Source organism: Cheilinus undulatus, linkage group 6, assembly GCF_018320785.1.
Source record: "Cheilinus undulatus linkage group 6, ASM1832078v1, whole genome shotgun sequence".
Lineage (NCBI taxonomy): Eukaryota > Metazoa > Chordata > Actinopteri > Labriformes > Labridae > Cheilinus > Cheilinus undulatus.
In genome coordinates this window covers 26,305,411-26,325,056 of record NC_054870.1, presented here as the reverse complement: position 1 = coordinate 26,325,056, position 19,646 = coordinate 26,305,411, and the positions used below count along the sequence as shown (strand labels likewise).

The 19,646-nt window shown below is 38.5% G+C and overlaps 1 protein-coding gene across 2 annotated transcripts in view; it reads right to left on the bottom strand.

Moving 5' to 3' along the window:
- The window catches only part of pank1a (pantothenate kinase 1a), a 36,341-nt gene that overhangs the window by 10,558 nt on the left and 6,137 nt on the right, over positions 1-19,646 (bottom strand). For both annotated transcript variants that reach the window (XM_041788837.1, XM_041788838.1), the window contains exons 2-5: positions 8,403-8,549; positions 7,896-8,101; positions 3,221-3,474; positions 219-395 (exon numbers count right to left, since the gene is read on the bottom strand). In XM_041788837.1, the coding sequence (XP_041644771.1) occupies positions 219-395; positions 3,221-3,474; positions 7,896-8,101; positions 8,403-8,549 (784 nt within the window). The remainder of the gene's footprint in view (positions 1-218; positions 396-3,220; positions 3,475-7,895; positions 8,102-8,402; positions 8,550-19,646) is intronic.

Here is a 19,646-nt window from a genome sequence, read left to right as displayed (position 1 = left end):
TGAAGACTTTAAGAGAGAAAGATTTGAATAGGACATGTTTTCTCCAATTTGGGTTCTGTCTTCATGTCTAGTTCTAAGAAGTATTTGATTTGAATTGTTCCACACTTAGAGAAGTCATTACTCATCACATTCAACAGGGTTAAGAGTTTCTGTATAATCAACCATGTGATCATTGTAAACTATTGCAAGGCTTTCAAGAGGACCATTCCAGTGCTTACCTGGATGCAACAGCTGACCCCTGCAGGCCAAAGCGCTCATAGTCTCCACCATAGATATCTTTAACCAGTTTGTCCACGTTGGTAGAGTCACCCTTGCTAGCCATTTCCAACGCCTCCTCAAACGTCTCGCAGCCCGTTAGCAGACAGCAAAGGCCTAGGAATGTACCACCTCCAAGACTGGGCGAGACAGACAGAGAGAGGATAAAAACACATAAAGGGGCGTGTGAGAGGAACAATATCAGACAGAAAAGGCAGTAAGGAATTAGAGAGGGAGAAACTGGAGAGTTAAAAGAACATGTAAGATGTCCTGAAATGCCTCCATTAAAGAATTCTGTTCAGCTACTCCATGAGTTGTATGAATCCAGCAGCATAAAAGCCACATACACAACAGCTTAAAATGTTATTTACTATACCCAGAAGAGAAAATGGAATAATATTTGGAATAGAGATGCACCATATTGGATTTTAAATGTAGTTAGGACCTAAAACTTTAGTTCTTTGAACACACTCTAAAGTTTGAGGATGAAAAATTTACACATTTCAGCCAATAAAGCACAGTTAAATGGTTCAGGAATGATGGTAAATTAAGAAAAAAGACTTCGGCTGACATGTCTGTTGGCCCAGACTAAAACTTTACAAACATATTTGTTCCAATAACCAATATAGCTGATACAGGCATATTTTAAAAGCCAACATATGTGTAATAAATATGAGCAGAAATGATATCAGAGTTGGTTTTGTGAGCTTACATCTGCCTATACTTATACCATGCCAATAATGTGTGACAAAAAGGGAGGAATTAAATGAATATTGGATATCTACTTTTAAGCAGAACCCATATTTTTAGTTTCCAAGCTTTATAATGGCCCGCACCTATTATGTTCTGTAGACAAAGAAGTCATGTTAAGTAAATACAAACATGATATAGAGAATGAATAAACAGGATATATGGCATTTAAAGACTAAAAACCCACACACAAACTTAACATCTGACACAACCAGCCTCCTGATATGACCTCACACCCACAACATCTAAGTTTAGTTAACATCTTTTCCTCTTCATGGAGCAGTTTGAGAACTGTGAGCCTTCAAAATGTACACATACACACAAAAATGTCGCCATAAACACAGGCTTGACAAGTTTAATGAATGACTTGTGTTGTGAGTGATAACAGTTTGCTAATTTTAGATAAAGGAAAAAGTAAATGTAAAGCAACTTAGGTGGATCTTTCTTTAATTCTCCATTTTAACCACCTTATCAAAATGGATGTATGAAAGTACCTAAAGTCGGGTATACACTGTGCGATTTCAAGACGACTGTATGATGGTCGTCTTGAAAGCCAACGGTCGTGGCAGAATGTCATCTCACACTGTGCGACTGTGTGTGCTTGTGTGCTTACACTGTGCGATCCGACGGTCATGCACGACCTGAGTGCTCGGGACGGACTGTGACAGAAACCTGCGGAGTTTCCTTTTTTAAAGGCTCACAGATTCAGGGTGAAGCATCTCAGGTCATATCCTCTCTCTCTCCCCCCATATCTCTCTCGCTCTCTTTCTCTTGCACTCTCTCTCTCTCACTCTACCTCTCCCTGTGTGTGTGACACAGGAAGCACCTCTGTGTCTGCAGCTAGATTAGCAGATGGGAATATTTCCTGCTCATTTATTTACTTTATCATAGTGGGGTGCATCAAAAAGTGATTCCAGACGTTGTCATTGTAATTTAGGACGTTGTCTGACCGTTTACAAAGGAAAACAATCCTCCAAAGTTGTTTATTCTGCTCGCATTTCTGCTCTGACTGTTAAGTGTCTGGAGTTGTACGACCAAATATCAAACATGCCAGAAATCCTCACAACCACTCGGGAGCTGATCGTAAGGTCGTAGTCGGGCCGTGGTCGGCCGTCGTATGACCCTGTACACAGCACGAGAAACGACGCCCTATCCGACTGAGAGTTGCACGACTTCAAAGCAAGTCATGCGACTCCAAATTCGTGGCTAAATTGCAGGAAAATCGCACAGTGTACACCTGGCTTAAGATGAATGCAAATTAAGACTTTTAGGAATTCAAACATCTGATTCTTCTTTATCTGTGGATCTACAGCAGTTATAAAACTATTAAGCCACTTTCACCTTTTGCACATATCCATTTATGCAAAATAACCTCAGGTTCAACACGCATTGATTTAGAGCTCAAGGTGAACAAATGAGTTTAGTCTAATTTGTTTTTACCATAACTTCAAACTCTTTGCATCTGAACTGAAGAGAAACTAAATCATGAAACAGCTGCTTTCATTGGAGGCTTTTACAGACAAGGAGTCACAGTGATCTTTATTTTCCAGTAATATTAAGCCATAAAAATTGACTGACACTGTTTAGCATTTTGTTTTTTTTCCTGCACATACAGATTAACTACTAGTTATAATGGTGCTAAAAAATCTTAAAGTTTCAGTCTAACCAGATTGAGCTTTGGTTGTCAGGCCTCATTCAAGAGGCTGAGACCAGGACTCGATCCCACTGCCAGTGCAATGAGGACTACAGCCTTTGTGTATGAGCACCTGCTCTACCAGCTGAGCTGGTGCCCATGACTTAAAGATTTAAGAAAAATATTAAAGAAATACAGAAGTGTTTTGTGTCGACTAGATCATCACTCCATTTCAACAACAAGGAGCAATTTGACTGATATACTATCAAAAGAAAACACAGTTTTACAAATTCTGCTCTCCCAGCTGCGTATCAACACTGTCAGTGGGCTGTTCTTTTCTCGTCTTATCTCTACAGTATATCATATACAAGTTTGTGTCAGAAAACTAGTTTTACCATTTTATGTCAAACCTTTTCATCTTTGTTTGTCAGAGATCAGCTCAACTTTTTGTTTTTTTTTCTATTGGTTTCTAAAGCCCAAAGTCTTTTTTAAGATAAAATCATCACACAAATTAAAGATTTATATAGTATTCTTATGGGTACTGTTTTTGTTTTTTAATGTCTAAATGTCTATCCTCTTTACCTGGTTCCAGTCACGCGCTTGTAATTGTTCTCCGAGTACACTGCCAGTATGGATACCCCAGACCCGATGTTGACCAGCAACATGGGGAAGGGGTTGTCCAGAGTACAGGGCTTCTTCACGCAGCTCTGGGTGTCTGAAGGATTCTGGAAGTAGTAGCACTCTGGGTGTCCATTGAAGCTCACCCGGTCAACAAATAGTAGACCACGGATCAGGCAGTCGAGCTCGTCGAGCTTCAAGAGCTCCAGGTCGGCCATCTGCAGCACAAAGGAAAGTTAAAGTACTTAGAGGACTCTGTATTAACAGCTGAATGCTGTCAGAGGGTTTTTAAGAGTTCAAGATGATTGAAGGTAAATAATTGTTACATTCCATGGAGGCATTGATTTTTGGTGTCATAAAGCAAAACAGATTTTTTAAAACACCTAAAGACTGGTGTGGACAAGCTGTACAGTTTCCGTGCATGTACCGCAGTGCTTAGAGAGGGCTCATTGATCGTACTGCACTGCAGATAGGGTCAATGAACTCAGGTAAACAGGCACTGGGGCAGACGGATAGGATTTCAAATCACAAGAAAAAAACAGCAGCATTGTAGGTTAGTGGAAGTCAAATGCAGAGACGTCAAGACAGTACATTTTGTATTAACATGGATAAATATGCACAGTTATCATTAAGGCAAGAGAAAACAGTACAAGTAATGCCTGGTATAATGCTTTAGCACTTAGAGTTACATTAAGTTTTGTTTTAGCCAACCAACAGCAAAATCCGATTGAATCTTATGAAATTGAATTGAGAGAGCCTTTAAATATTAGGCATGTTTTCTTTACACCTAATTAGGTGCCAGTTGACAAATTTATCAACCCTCGCATGATCACCCTGAAAATTAATTGTGAAAATCTAGAGACATTGGCCATGAGTTAAGGTGAATCAAAATACACTATATTACCAAAAGTATTAACTCACCCATCCAAATAATTGAAATCAGGTGTTCCAATCACTTCCATGGCCACAGGAGAATAAAATCAAGCACCTAGGCATGCAGACTGTTTCTACAAACATTTTTGAAGGAATGGGTCACTCTCAGAAGCTCAGTGAATCCCAGTGTGGTACTGTGATAGGATGCCACCTGTACAATAAGTCCAACATGAAATTTCCTCGCTCCTAAATATTCCACAGTCAACTGTCAGTGGTATTTTAACAAAGTGGAAGTGACTGGGAACAACAGCAACTCAGCCACGAAGTGGTAGGCCACGTAAAAATGACAGAGCGGGGTCAGCAGATGCTGAGGCGCATAGTGCACAGAGGTCGCCAACTTTCTGCACAGTCAATCGCTACAGACCTCCAAACTTCATGTGGCCTTCAGATTAGCTCAAGAACAGTGTGTAGAGAGCTTCATGGAATGGGTTTCCATGGCCGAGCAGCTGCATCCAAGCCATACATCACCAAGTGCAATGCAAAGCATCGGATGCAGTGGTGTAAAGCACACCGCCACTGGACTCTAGAGCAGTGGAAACGCGTTCTCTGGAGTGACGAATCGCACTTCTTCATCTGGCAATCTGATGGACGAGTCTGGGTTTGGCAGTTGCCTGGAGAATGGTACTTGTCTGACTGCCCTGTGCCAAGTGGAAAGCTTGGTGGAGGGGGGATTATGGTGTGGGGTTGTTTTTCAGGAGCTGGGCTTGGCCCCTTAGTTCCAGTGAAAGGAGCTCTGAATGCTTCAGCATACCAAGAGATTTTGGACAATTCCATGCTCCCAACTTTGTGGGAACAGTTTGGGGGTGGCCCCTTCCTGTTCCAACATGACTGTGCACCAGTGCACAAACCAAGGTCCATAAAGACATAGATGAGAGAGTTTGGTGTGGATCAACTTGACTGGCCTGCACAGAGTCCTGACCTCAACCTGATAGAACACCTTTGGGATGAATTAAAGCAGAGACTGAGAGCCAGGCCTTCTCGTCCAACATTAGTGTGTGACCTCACACGTGCGCTTCTAGAAGAATGGTCAAAAATTCCAATAAACACACTCCTAAACTTTGTGGAAAGCCTTCCTAGAAGAGTTGAAGCTGTTATAGCTGCAAAGGGTGGACCAACGTCATATCAAACCCTATGGATTAAGAATGGGATGTCACTTAAGTTCATATACCAGTCAAGGCAGGAGAGTGAATACTTTTGGCAATATAGTGTATTTGATGATCTCTAATCCACTTTCACAATATCTTAATTTCCAGCCTTCATTATAGTGAGCTTGATGAGAGGTACTTAGAAATAGATAAATGTCTTATGCTACTTTATGCTGCTGTAAAAAAAAGTTGCTGGTACCTTAAAGGTTATCAAAAGTGTTGATCCACCTAGAAAATTGCCAAAAAATGGTTACATCAACTACAATTAGCTTTCAACCAATTCCTCGCTTAAACTTAAGATAACTAAATAACTTTACTATTAGATGGATATAAATGCTTTTGGTATTTTACATGTAAAATTATCAGGTACGGGGTGTGGGTGGTCTGGGGCCTGCCCATGTGCACAGTCAGCCTGGGTCTGGCCTATAGTGCTTTCCTGCATGTCCCTCCCCAACTCTCTCATTCCTGTATCTGATTCTAGCTACTGTCCTCTGCTATCAATAAAGGCATAAAAAGCCCAAAAAGAAATCTAAAAAAAAAAAAACTATCAAGTAGTTCTGTTAAGTTATGATTTAAAACAAACATTCAATGTTGTTGTACAGAAGCTGTGGAGGCTCAATGTCCTTCAAAGTCTCAATAACCAGGGTCTGACATTACAAGTTGCCCGAATGCCCGGGAAAACTTTAAAAAGCTGACCGGCAGCAAAACTTGTAAGGACTTGCCCTATCAGGCAAGCACGACTCTGAGCTTTTCTATTCATTAATTTTATCATTTTCCTTTCTTGTTTCTGTTACTACGGAGCACTCGAGTAGCCAGATGCAGTGCGTCGCTGCCTCCATTGGCTGAGCGTGTCTGCTGACGTGCAAACAGCTGCACAAACTTTTACTAAAAAACTTTATGAAGGTAAACACTGTCATTAGTAAAGAGTCATGGTAGGTCACATCAATAAATCTGTTACCCACATGAAGAAGACAGGCTTTAACTTCCAAATTTAAACGTTTATTATTTTAAATCCATATTTTATTACCGTCAGATGCGCTCGACGGAGGAGCGTGTGTAAGAGAAGAGTGCAGAGGAAGAGAAAGGTGGTGCGTCTCTTCAGTAAGCTCATTCATTGAGGTGTGCTGTCGTGTTTAATCTGAAGCTTCCCATTTCCTCGTTTTAACTTTTTCTCCAGCCACATCCTGCCGATGCTCTCTCACACCCAGATCTTTTGACAATTATGCCCCATAAATGCCCAAATGTGAGATATAAATGCTCAAATAGCCAACCATCATTCATAATTTTCTTTGAAAAGCATCTCAGACCTCAAACTCAGAACATTTGAATATCTTAAAAAAATCTTAAAGCCAGGTGGAACTTTCAAAACGCTGGTGATGTGCCAAAGATTAGTATCTCAAAAACGATCATTTTTCAGGGAATGAAAAGTGATAATTTATAAAAATGATACAAATATGATTTATAAAAACAAATTAAAATCATGAAAAATTGAGACACAATGTTTTTGCCTGCTGTCAGTGATAAATAAAATAAATATATGCTCATTATCAGTGACAGATTGGTTCTTCTGACTCTATACAGACATTTGTATCCCATTTAACCTCATAATTATCCACCAATCCACTGTTTTATTTCATTTCAACTACAGATTAACTGATCTATTATCTACCTTACATTCCCAGTTTGTATTGTGGCTCTCACTAAAGTATTTCTTAGATAATGTGGCTCTTTGGTAGAATAAGGTTGAGTACCACTGGTCTAACTGTTACAGTTACAGGGTGGAACTGTGAAATAGCACTTTAAAGTGGCACTATGTAGTTTTGGGGAAGACATTTTTAATCAAACAAGAAAAATCTTGATTGGTTGATTTTCACATGTCGGCAAAATTTCTTCTGTTTTATGATGAATAAACCAAATAAAAACAGAAGAAAAGCAACATTTTATACTTGGCGCATATGTAGCAGACCCCTCCACCTCTCTAGTGTTAGTGTTTTGCTGACCTCATTTTCCTCTGAGGACAGTTGGTTGCATCAGTTACGAAAATATATTTCTGAGATTGTATTATTACCTTATTAGTATAGTAAATTTGAAATTCCTGAGTTTGAATTTCTTCAGAAAACAACCTGGTGCAGCTTTCACATTACACTGATCTGTACAAAGTTAAATATAATTTTCAGTGGGCTAGCACATAGCTAATAAATACAGTTTTCTTAAGAAAGAAGTGTTGTGTATTGCTTTCCACAGTCGACAGGCAATGGATTTTAGTTCTAAGTACGTTGTGAGCAAAATGTATGCACTTGACAGAAAAAGTACCTCTAGACAGGGCAAGTAGGAATTTAGATGGGACAAGTAGATTTGGGAAGCACTTGCCCTGAAGGGCAAGTAGGAAAAAACCTCAACGTCGGATTCTGTCAACATCTATTGTCTTTTCCGTTGCTGATCAATCAGGATGTGTTGAAGGTTTACTGGATTAGTTGAACTGTAGCCAAACAGGATGACATAGGAGCAAGATTTGAGTTTTACAAATACAATCACTGTGTGAATATGCTGAATTCACTCACTGTTCTGAAGTCATTTTCAAACTTGTATGCTCCGCCTCCCGTAGCGCAGAGCGTTGTGTGCAGGCTGGAGAAGTTCTTGTCGTGACCCATCTGGATGAACCGAGGCATGGCCTGTGTGGGGAAGCGGATAAAGTGGAGGTTTCCCGTCCTGCCGCACATGGTAAGGTTCCTCAGCTCCAGATGGACGTCGCGGACGCCTGTTTTACCTGAGTGAGGGAGAATTTATCCACTTTATTTTCTATCAAAAATGTGAAGTTTTTTGAATAATGACAAGTTTGTATTGTCTTGTTTTGTGATGTTGTTTTCAACCTTATAACTTTAAGGGTGATGGATTTGACCAAAGCTTAACTTTAAGCTTCAAGACAAAAAGACTCTGAAAACTCCTCCTTAATCTTTGCGGAGAAAGAGAGACACATTGTAAAATACATCCTGGGAACTTCTGGTAAAGTGACCCCAACCATTTTACTATGTGCTTGCTTGTGTGTATGTGGGTGTGAGTGGTCATACCATAGGCCACATTTGAGGTGAGATATCGGCGGATAGATTTGAGATTTTCCACTTCTTCTTGTTCTTCCTCAGCAGTTATATCGACTGGCTCAAAGTACACCAACTTCACTAACGTACCACCGATGTCCATACCAAACCAGGGGAAGGCTGGAGAGGAGGAAGGGAAAATGAAATTACATATTTACTTTCAAAACAAACTCTTTTATATACACATTGCATGGGAAATATTTCACATCCATGTGAGCAACAGCCCATACATCCTACATGGGAAGAGAAGAACCTTCAGAACAACTCAGAAAGTGATTGGACAAACCTTCCGTCACAGCCATTAAGGGCCAATCTGAGGGACCAAACATGACATAGTTGTTATGCACCGCCCCAGGGAATGAACTACATAACGCAAGCTCGACATGCAGATACTACTGGGGATCACTATCACTGGAACCAGTTGGTATATAAAACTGTGCCAGAGCTGGCTGTGAGAAGAGTCAAAGCGTCTATTCCCCCTAGAAAATATTTCAGTGTGATTCCTTGCTCTTCCTTTAATAAAGAAATGATGCCCAATTCTGATAGGACTGCCACTATAGCTGCATCCACGCTAATCTCATCACCTTCTGCCTTTGTTTACAGACCTGCAGTCACTTCACTAAAACCACACTGGTAGCTACTGCCTCATTCTCCTGAAACGAAGCTGATTGGTGTGGTCCTTCTCTGACTGTGAACCAGCATTTCAGCTTGAAGCTGTGCACTATGGATCCACCTGATGACATACTCAGAATCTGACCAACCTATCTGCTTTGCATGCTTAGTTCTTGTTCTTCCCCTATCTGCTATCAAAGTGATACTGGTAGCGCAGATAACTTCCTGCACAGAGGAGTGGAGAGAGGCAATAGTAAGTTGGGTAGAACATTGGGTTCTGCACAAAAAAAAAAATCTCCCAGCACAACCAGCTAGGAAAAAAAAACACAACACAGCTCTACATGAGCCATATCACCATGGAAACAGACAACCCCCCCCACTCTTCCATCATCTCCGTCTCTCTCACACTCCTCAGCCTATTTTCTCTTCCATTTAGTGTTTCCTCTCCATCTCTCTGCATCCATCACATTCTCATACACACCATCCATCTTTCTCCCTCCATCTCCACCTCTCTGTCTGCACCAACCACATCACCCTCTGACACTGGCTTTCTTCCCTTTTCACGTCTTATTTCTCCTTCCTTGAGCCTTAAGTTCCTATTTTTGTTTCTTATTTGCTAACAGCATTTTTTCCTTCTTGCATCTGTATCTTTGCTCTGAACCAGTTTTAACTCAAATCAAGATTTACTGGTCGATAAGGAACTGGTACTGTAAGATGGTTTCAGTGCAACTATTCAAATAAAAGATGTACATCAGTCTTTCTTCTTTTGACTTTGATAATTATTCATCAAACTGTTTTAATAATCAAGTAATATTGAAGTTTATTTTTTGAACACAACAGACATTCTTGGGGTCCTCCTTGTCTGTTATAAAGCGAAGGTGCCATTTTTTTTATCTGTTAAACTATGCCACATTATAGTCATTTCTGGCAATAAGACTCTCCTTTAAATGGTTGTAAAATGTCAAAAGAGGCTGACAAACATGTTTTCCAGATTTAAATCTAACTTCTTCAGTATAGTAAATAGAGATATTTCTTTTCTTGGTAGTGAATATGTGCTGCCATTTGCAACGTGTTAGCCACTTGCATTGATAAACTTCTCTTTGCATTGGCAGTTTACCAATGATCAGGTTTAGCACTTTGAAGTAGAGAGCTTAATGTCGACAAACATTTACTTTAGTGAAAGTCAAGTTGTGTCAATAAGTTCAATGAGGTTCATATTACAGAGAGCGCCTCAACATTAATGGTTCAAAAATTGCTTTGCAGTCAATAAGTGAGAAGGAAAACTGAAGATCTCTTTTTTTATAACCCTGTGAAGCCGTTTCAGACAAAAATGTTCAATTTAACATATTGTTGCAGCTGTGAGCAGCAGCAGCAGAGTTTAACAGAGTACCAAGACTTGATCCCAATTCATATGGAGAGTCGTGAATTAATATAAAGTAGGGGTATCAAAACTGGGATTGATCTCTCTTTTCTTTGTCACGTGTTTAAATTCTATTATTTGCATTTAAAACAGTATTTGCTTCATTTTTTATTTCTGTACTTTCTTATCCAAGGGTTACTGACTTTCTCTTTGGATACAGACATGCTTTTGTTTTGAAAGAAAATAAGGACTTTTGGGTGAATTGAAAATCATGACATGAAATTAACCACATAATAAGAAACTTATTATGGATTGAGAAGGAAATAAGGGACCAGTAAAAAGGTAAATGCTTGATAACACAAGTAGATGACTTTTGACTGGTCCACTGAGTTGTCTGTGAGTTTTCTTCAATTGAAATGAGGGCAATCAGTGGTGGATTTATTTAACATCACTGTGGCCTCAGGGAGACTTTGCAGTGGCTTAATCAAAGTGTGCTGAAAGGGACAATGAAAGATGAGATTAATGAGATTTTTAAAAAATGCTCTAAATTCTGACCTTAATTGCTTCATAATAACTGAAGTAATGCTGACAGCACTAATATGAAACCACTGTGTTATGTTATTTTTATTTATATGGGATTTGAAAAGCTTCTGCTACCATTTCATGCTATGGTAGCAACAAGGCAGAACATCTTGACAGAACAGTCTGATTTATAGATGTTCATACAGGCATCTTTAAATAAATCAAAGAATTCTAAACAGGTTAACTCATTATGAGACATAATAAGACATCAATATGATATGCCAATAGTAAATTCATTAATCATTGATTGTTTTTGTAAGTGCAAGAAAGTCAATTTCTTCTGCTGTCTTTTTATTTTTTTCTGTAATAATACCAGAAAATCAGATCAAGATTTTCCATATCTGACTGGACTTTGCTAAACTAAATATCTGAATTACTGTTAGGGCACTTTAATCAGAAATGGTTTTTGCGAGTAAATGTTTAAATCAAGGAAAGAAAAAAAAGGTAAAAAAGCTTACCAGTTTATCTAGTCTAAAGGGAAGTGACTACAAAAGAAAAAAAATAATAAAAACTGATGAGTGGTACTGAGTGAAGGGAAAATTTGCAGCAGATAAAAGGAAATATGTGCACACTTTCATTTTCAACAGGTCTCGTTGTGCCACCAGCTGATTTTTTTTATTAATCTGATATGCCACTGAAAACAAAGAACCATAGAAGCAAAAGAAATATTCTCAAAACTGCCCATTTTCACTTGTAAAACATTTACATTTACTCAACTAAAGCAGCAAATTATCAATAATGGGGCATTTTCTCCTGGCTTTTGTCCACCTTTAACGATAAGCATCATTCAGAGACCATTGGAGACATTCTTTCTTCCTTGAATGTGATAACACTGTTGAAAATGAATTTAACAACGATGAATCAGCATACCAGATCTGTCTGCATGTGATTGGTGACTAGTTAACTTCTGTTGGTCTTCAGTCATGGCATGATGATAAGGAGCTGTGACTGTTTCACAACAGACTTTTAAAGGAACAAAATGATTCTGTCTGGCTTATGAGGCAAAGTCCACTTACAGATTAGAGGCACCAAAAGTGAGTTTGGGATTTCAAGTCATGGGTGAATTACATGAACATGCATGAAATGCTTTTGTGCTTCATATGGTGTTAGAAACCAGAGTGTGGGTATACATTTTCTCTTGGGAGGGCAGTAGCTTAAAAAGTCACCCATCACCTCTTTTAATGTTTGAATGACTTTTGTCACCATGCCCTCTTACCTACCGACCCGCTCTAATCTTAGTAAACATGAGCATAGAAGCAGATTTTAATGATGACAGGTTCAGTAAACTTCTGAATTTGTTTTGGGTGCAAAGAGATTTGGAAATCATCTGACAACAACTTGAACCTGCTGTATGTTTTGCTAAGAAAAGCTTAAACTCAACAAACCTATGATATTTTCCACTTTCCAACTTTAAAGACCTTTGTAAAGTAATATCTACTACAACACATGTACATCTTTGCTTCCCACAACTGAATTTAAGCAGCTAATCCATCCTAAACCATGACACATTAAGATTTTACACAAGCCTCAAAATTTAGGCTGAAGAGGAGCACAGTGGAAACAGAAACCTGATCTCCTCCGTTTTAATCATGTGTTGCTCAGAGCGAAGCCACAGAAGCCTGCCAAGGAACAAACATGATGTTGTGTGGCTAACGTGACAATCTCACCTTCCTTCACAACCTCATCCAAAATACACACGTCAACAAAGACCTTGCTCTTCACGTGATCATACTAATAAATATGCCTCTTCTATATTGACACCATAGTAGTGCAAGGAGATTAATAAGACTCTATTTTAATTACCATTTTGGCTTCCATGATCATGAAAACAAGATGATAGAGACTTGACAATTACTGTGCCACTGCCATGTCATTTTTTCCATAGGATTTGTCATGAGTGGTAAATGGAGAGCACCTGTGCTTCTTTCACAGCACAGCACAAAAGAATCTTCTCCCACCAAAACAGCTCTCATCTTAATTTAAGTGATGAGCAAAGGGAGCTACCACACATACTCTAGTTAGTTTGAAAAGCAAGAGTGCAAAAGAAGATGACAGAAAAGGCAGCTGGTGGGTCAAAAAAGATAAAATGACCATTTTGAACCACTTTTGTTTAAAGAGTCAGACCCCAACAATGCAATGCAAAATATTTGTTTCAATATTTTGACTGCCCCTAAAAGCAACATGACAAATGTAACTAATTATTTGAAATTCACACAAAAAAAGTGGTATATAACCAAGCAATTACAGAACACATAGAAGGTAAAAGCTGCAATGCAACCACAGCACAGTTGGTTTTTTAAGGACATATTCCAAATTCCCCTCTGGGGCAAAAAAGTATATCTTATCTTATATTATATTAAAGAAATAACAGAGGATGTTACATCCATGCTAGCTAAAGACATTCTCCCTAGAAAATTCATTAGCAAAATGGGGTTCAAGAAACTGGTCCTATTTAGGCCACATGAGAACATCACAACTATCTACAAAAATGTAGTTATTTTTCATTTTCTTTCATAAATTATTTTAATATATTATACTTTAACTTATTGTTATTTATTGCCTATATTTTAATTTGTCCAGATTGTTTAACAGTGAGTTTCTGGGAATGTATGGGATGCATTTGGATTAAAAAAAATTAGTATGTAATCATGTCTAATGACTGGGATCTCACTATCAATCAAATGGTTGTGCTATAACCAAGCAGTGAAAATAGCTCGACACACAGCCATTATTGTCAAATAGCTGTTAAAAAAAGTGATTAAACCTCACAGTGAACATGTCCAAATTGTGCCCAAAGTGTTAATATTTTGTGTGAGCACCATTGTTATCTAGCACTGCTTCAATCCTCTTAGGCATGGAATTCACCAGAGCTGCACAGGTTGTTACTAGAATCCTCTTCTACTCCTTCATGATAACATCAGGGAGCTGATGGATGTTAGACACTTTGTGGTTCTTCACCTTCCGCTTGTGGATGCCTCACAGGTGCTCAATTGGTTTCAGGTCTGGAGACATACTTGGCCACTCCATCACCTTCACTTTCAGCTTCTTCTCTTGTGAGCCAGCTTCAGAAGAGGCTTCCTACTGGGATGACAACCATGCAGATCAACTTGATGCAGTGTGCGGTGTATGGTCTGAGCACTGACACACTGACCTCCTGTTTCTTCAACCTCTGCAGCAATGCTGGCAACACTCATGCGTCTGTTTTTTGAAAGCCAACTTCTAGATATGACGCAGAGCACAAGGACTCAAGTCAATCCAAGTTTCATTTCTTTAGTATTGTTCCTTGAGAAGATGGTTGCTGAAATGTGAGGGGTGTACTCGCTTTTGTGAGGTACTGTATCTTTAAATAAAAAACAGCTGAAGAAGTAACATTTCTTTTTGTTGACATTGAAGCTGGGACCTTACATTGAACCTTTGACACATGTTTGTCAAGAACCTGCATTTCACTTTCCCTTCCTATAATCAGACACCATGTTGTCTTAGTGGTATTTCCCCTTGTGGAAAAAAACACTACAATGAAACCATCAATCACTTTTTCTATTTAGTCAAACAAATAAATGACAAATCAAACTGGCAAGAAGTTTTTCTTCTTCCAACCAGGAAGTTGCTTCAAAGCATGACATCAAAGATGAAAAAAACTTAAAGCTAAAGTGTGGGATGAGGAATGAGTAAAGAGCTCATTATGCTCAACTTAACAGTGTCATCACTTTGGGATTGTTTTGGTTAGTTTTGATTCCACCCTACCTCCAGTAAAAATATGCTGAAACTTCCAAAGTTAAGACAGCACTTGCGTATTTGTTGATGAAAGTGTATTGCCTAATCAGTTTTGTCAATGGTAGGTCTGAAAAGGTTTTGGTCTCTTCCTGAATTCTCTTTTTTTGCATATTTGTCATACCCACATGTTTCAGATCATCAAACTAATTTTAATAACAAAGATAACCCAAGTAAATAAAAATGCAGTTTTTAAATGATGATTTCATCTAGCAAGGAAAAAGAAACACCCAAACCTAACTGGCCCTTTGTGTAATTACCCCCTCCCTTATTAAATCATATATTAATTCTGATTAACTACATTTTTTGGAAAGCTGAGTTCAGTTTCACCAGACACACACAGGCCTGATTACTGCCAGACCTGTTGAATTAAGGAAGACTAAAAGATTTCAAAAAGCTACACATCATAACACATTCTAAATAAATTCAAGAACAGATGAGGGACAAAGTCTTCTTGAATTTCTTTCGGGATCGATATAGTAACTATTTAATCTAGTCTAATCTAATCTGACATCTATCAGTTTGTACAGGGTTACAAAGCCATTTCTAAGGTTTTAGCCAACCACAATGAGAATCATTATCCACAAATGGAGAAAACTTAGCCTTGCACAGCAGATGGATATGCCCATTTCCGCTTGGCAAATCCATCTTGCAAAGCTCCCATCTGAAGTGTTTGGGCCCGGTTAGAAAGTGACAGGACCAATCAGCGTCGAGGGGTGGTACTTTTGAGTGAGGCAAGGTCATGATGTATGCAAGCAGTGAGAAGAGGCTGGTGCAATTATGACAGAAGACATTAGTGTGGATGTTGCTAACGCATAAGTTTGACCAGAACTTGATGACATTTCTTCGTTAAAAGAACAAAGAACAGCACTGGGTTGTTTTCTTTTCAGAAGCGATTAAAGTTGTGTACTGACATGTCTACCTCGGTGGCAGCTACGTCACATGTTTTGCTGCTATGATTGGCCCGTTAACATGTGAGAGACAGAACCTTCGTCCAATCACCCTCCAAGTTTTTTTCAAAGGCTCTGCCCTTTCCCAAATGCTGTCTGTTGAAGATTTCCAGGTTAGAGAAAACTTGGAACAGTGGTGAACCTTCCCAGGAGTGGCTGGCCAACCAAAATTATTCCAAGAGTGCATCTACAAATCATCAAAGACTTCACAAAAGAACCTTGAACACAATCTTAAGACCTGCAGGCCTCATTTGACTAAGTCACGGTCAGTGTTCATGATTCAACAATAAGAAAGAGACTGGGCAAAAATGGTAACTGCCATGTTCCAAGGCAAAAACCACTAGTGACAAAAATGAACACAAAGGCTCATCTCACATTTGCCAGAAAAACATCTTGATGACTCCCAAGACTTTTGGGAAAATATTCTGTGGACTGACAAGACTAAAGTTGAAGTTTTTTGGAAGGTGTGTGTACTGTTACATCTGGCATAAAACCAACACTACTTTTTTTAAAGAGAACATCCATCATACCAATAGCCAAACATGGTGGTGGTAGTGTGATGGCCTGGGGCCGTTTTGCCACATGAGGACCTGGACGACCTGCCGTAACGCAAGGAACCATGAATTCTGCTCTCTACCAGAAAATCCTGAAGGAGAATGTTCAGCCATCAGTTTGTGACATCAAGCTCAAGCGCTCTTGGGTTACGCAGCAAGACAAGGATCTGAAAAAACCCCAGCATGTCCACCGCTGAATTGCTTAAAAATGATGGTTTTGGAGTGGCCAAGTCAAAGTCCAGACTTAAATCTGATTGATGTGCTCCAATGTGGCTGAGTTTAGACAATCATGTAAAGAAGAGTGGGCCAAAATTTCTTCACAGTACTGTGGAAAGATTCATTGCCAGTTATCCCACACACGTGCTTGAATAAATTCATTAACAAATAAAATCAACCTTTAAAAATGGCATTTTTATGTACTAAGGTCATGTTTGTCTATATCAAAATTTGTTGGTTAATCTGAAACATCTGAGTGTGACAAATATGCAAAAAAAAAAAAAAAAAAATCAGAAAAGGAGCAAATACTTTTTCACAGCACTGTAAATATATTTGCTGCATTTAAAAATAAAACATCTGCAGAAACACAGGATCTATAGTGGCCCAAAGCTTCAGCAATTTTTTGTCAATCCTCTTTCCTGAACCTTGCATTTAAATCTCTGACAGTCAGTCAGGTTAAAAAGGGTGAATTCTGAAAAATAGGCTACTGAAAAAGTAAAACTCTGAAAGTTCAAAAATCAAAATCGATTTAGATCTCTGTCTTTCCCACGTGTCCAACAAATCCAGGGTTTCTATTTAAAAAACACACAAATTCCACCATGTCCAGCCAAAGGTCAGTGTGACAAGGAGCGGGGTCAGGTTGCGACTGGTATTCATGTAGGTGAAAGGTCTCTGGCTGATCAATCCTCCACACTTGTAAATATATAACCTATATATTTATATATACAGTCTGACTCAATAAAAAATCTCAGAGAGGCCTCAAAAATATTTTTTGATCATGTCAATTATTCAAACGTTCACCATAATCTCTGGTATTATCTGCAGCAAACATTTCAATTAAAGTTTCTATTGCCTAACCTTTAATCTCAGGTTTTACAGAGAGCCTGCTCTGTGTGTTACTTCATTGCCCAAAAAGCACAGGACAAGAACTGCACTGGCACAGTACACTTGTGTGATAAGACAAGAACGCAGGCTGCAGCAAGCTGCACACTGTGTGTTAAATATTCAATAATATTGTCCTACTCATTACAGGAAGTTGTTTGATGTTATTGTCATCACTCATTCAGAATTCACTGTATTTTTCAAGGAACTTCTAGATGTATTCTTGCAATATGACTAACACATGACTCCCAATATTATGATAATATCACTACAGGCTTTTGGTTCCCACTACCTCCACTGCTCAGGCCTCTGTCACTACAGCTTTAAGTATGAGTTTCTACATAAGATCTGCTACTATGAGTAGAATTATCCCTGGTCTGTTGATAAGAGATGAACAAAACAAGATCTGTAATACTAATTTTAATGACTTTTCTCCAAGCTATAAGGCAATTTTTTTTAATATTTGCAGCTTCTTCCTGTGTCCTACTTTTGTCAAGTGAGTCAACAATTAACTAACAACTTTAATTATTTGAAGGACTACGTAATCTGAAGAAGAGATGCAACATTAGGACTAATAGCAATGTTTTACATCAAAATTTAGCCAACTGACAATTCAGATACCACAGTTTTTTGGTTATCACTTCTTTTGAATTCTTTGAGGCTGTTTTTCACAAAGGGGCTGTAAGATTTATGATTGGATGGAATTAAAATGTTGCTAGTAACCTCTGCCATTAAATTTCCAAAGGTACGTGTCTTAAGTAGGATGCACACTACAAGATAATTGTGCTGACTTTAAGCCTCAAAGTCAGCAATGGCCCGATAATCAGACCATTCAAAAAATTATCTTGCAGGATTGTCCTTCAAGTATCAAGTGTGATCTTTCCCTCTTCATCCTGCTCAGAGTGGCTACCATTTGAAATTGTAAATATTAAACATGTTCAATATCTACAATCAAAAATTCTGTTGTGTGAGAGACACAGAGGGCAGCTGAGTACATGCTCAGTGACTTGTCATGTGGAATGGAACAACAGCCAATCAGGGAGCAAGCTGAATAAAGAAGGAAAAACAAAAAACACAGCCAAGGCAATTTGCAGTATTAAGTCAGAAGGGTGTCAGAAATGAAGGAAAGACTTGCTGATTTGTGAAAACAACATAAGTATTTATAAAACATGTCCCATAAAACATACTATAATTGAACTGACAAGGGAAGGATCAGTACTGAAATTGCTACCACAATGAATGTAACAGCAGCTAGCAGCTAGCCTAGTTTGTTTATTCTAAAAAAATATTGGTATAGTCAAATATAAAATTTCTGCTGATATTTACATCAGATATATTGGCCATTCAATATCTGCAGTATAAATCATACATTGGCCTTAAATAACAGCAAATGTAACATTTGGAATGGTTTGTTGTCTAGGCCACACACTTAAGTAGTCACCTGGTGAGCCCTGAACAGCCCATGAAGCTCCAAAACATAAAACAAAAACAAACAAACAAACAAAACAAACAAACAAACAAAAAAAAACAGACTATCTACTTCCCAACTCCTCTCTCAGCTTTGCTTGGTTTAGCCTCTCTTTGCACAAGAGACACTTGGTGGCTTTACAAAATAAAAGGTGTGTATATATCGGCAATAGCTCAAATTATTTTGAAAATAGATATCGGCAAGAAATAAATAATGTGCAATTCCAACCATTTCCTTTTACATTTATCAGTAAAAAATAATCAGAGTTTGTTAAACCAGTTATAACTTCTAGGGCATCAAATACAGTCAAAACAGTACACCTGTACATGCATGCAATGTTTTTTTTACATGTTTTATTGTGTCACAGTGTGAAGCCAAGCCTTCTTGACGATGATTAAGCCTGTTGCATCTTTGTATAACCAAGCATTAAAAATAGTGGCTAAATACAAATAAAGAAATAATTAATAAAACAAACTTCTGCTCAATAAATGCTAGGGGTGGGTATCACTAGTGGTCCCACAATATGATATTATCACAATACTTGGGTCATGTTTCAATATTATTGCGGTTTTAAACATTTTGCGATACAGTAAGTATTGCGGTTTATCGCGATGTATACCATTTTTTCAACTGTCTACCTGATGTAGCACTAGTCTTGCCCTCATGTTTGTCATATTTCCGCAGTATTTCATTTTCATGTCGCACTTCTTGCAAACCTCATGTGCCATGTCCATCTCATTCATGCACTAATTGCGTTCCTAAAGTCCTTCCCCTGGTGCTGCCATGTTTGTTGTACTAACTTTCTCCTGCTCTATGACCGTC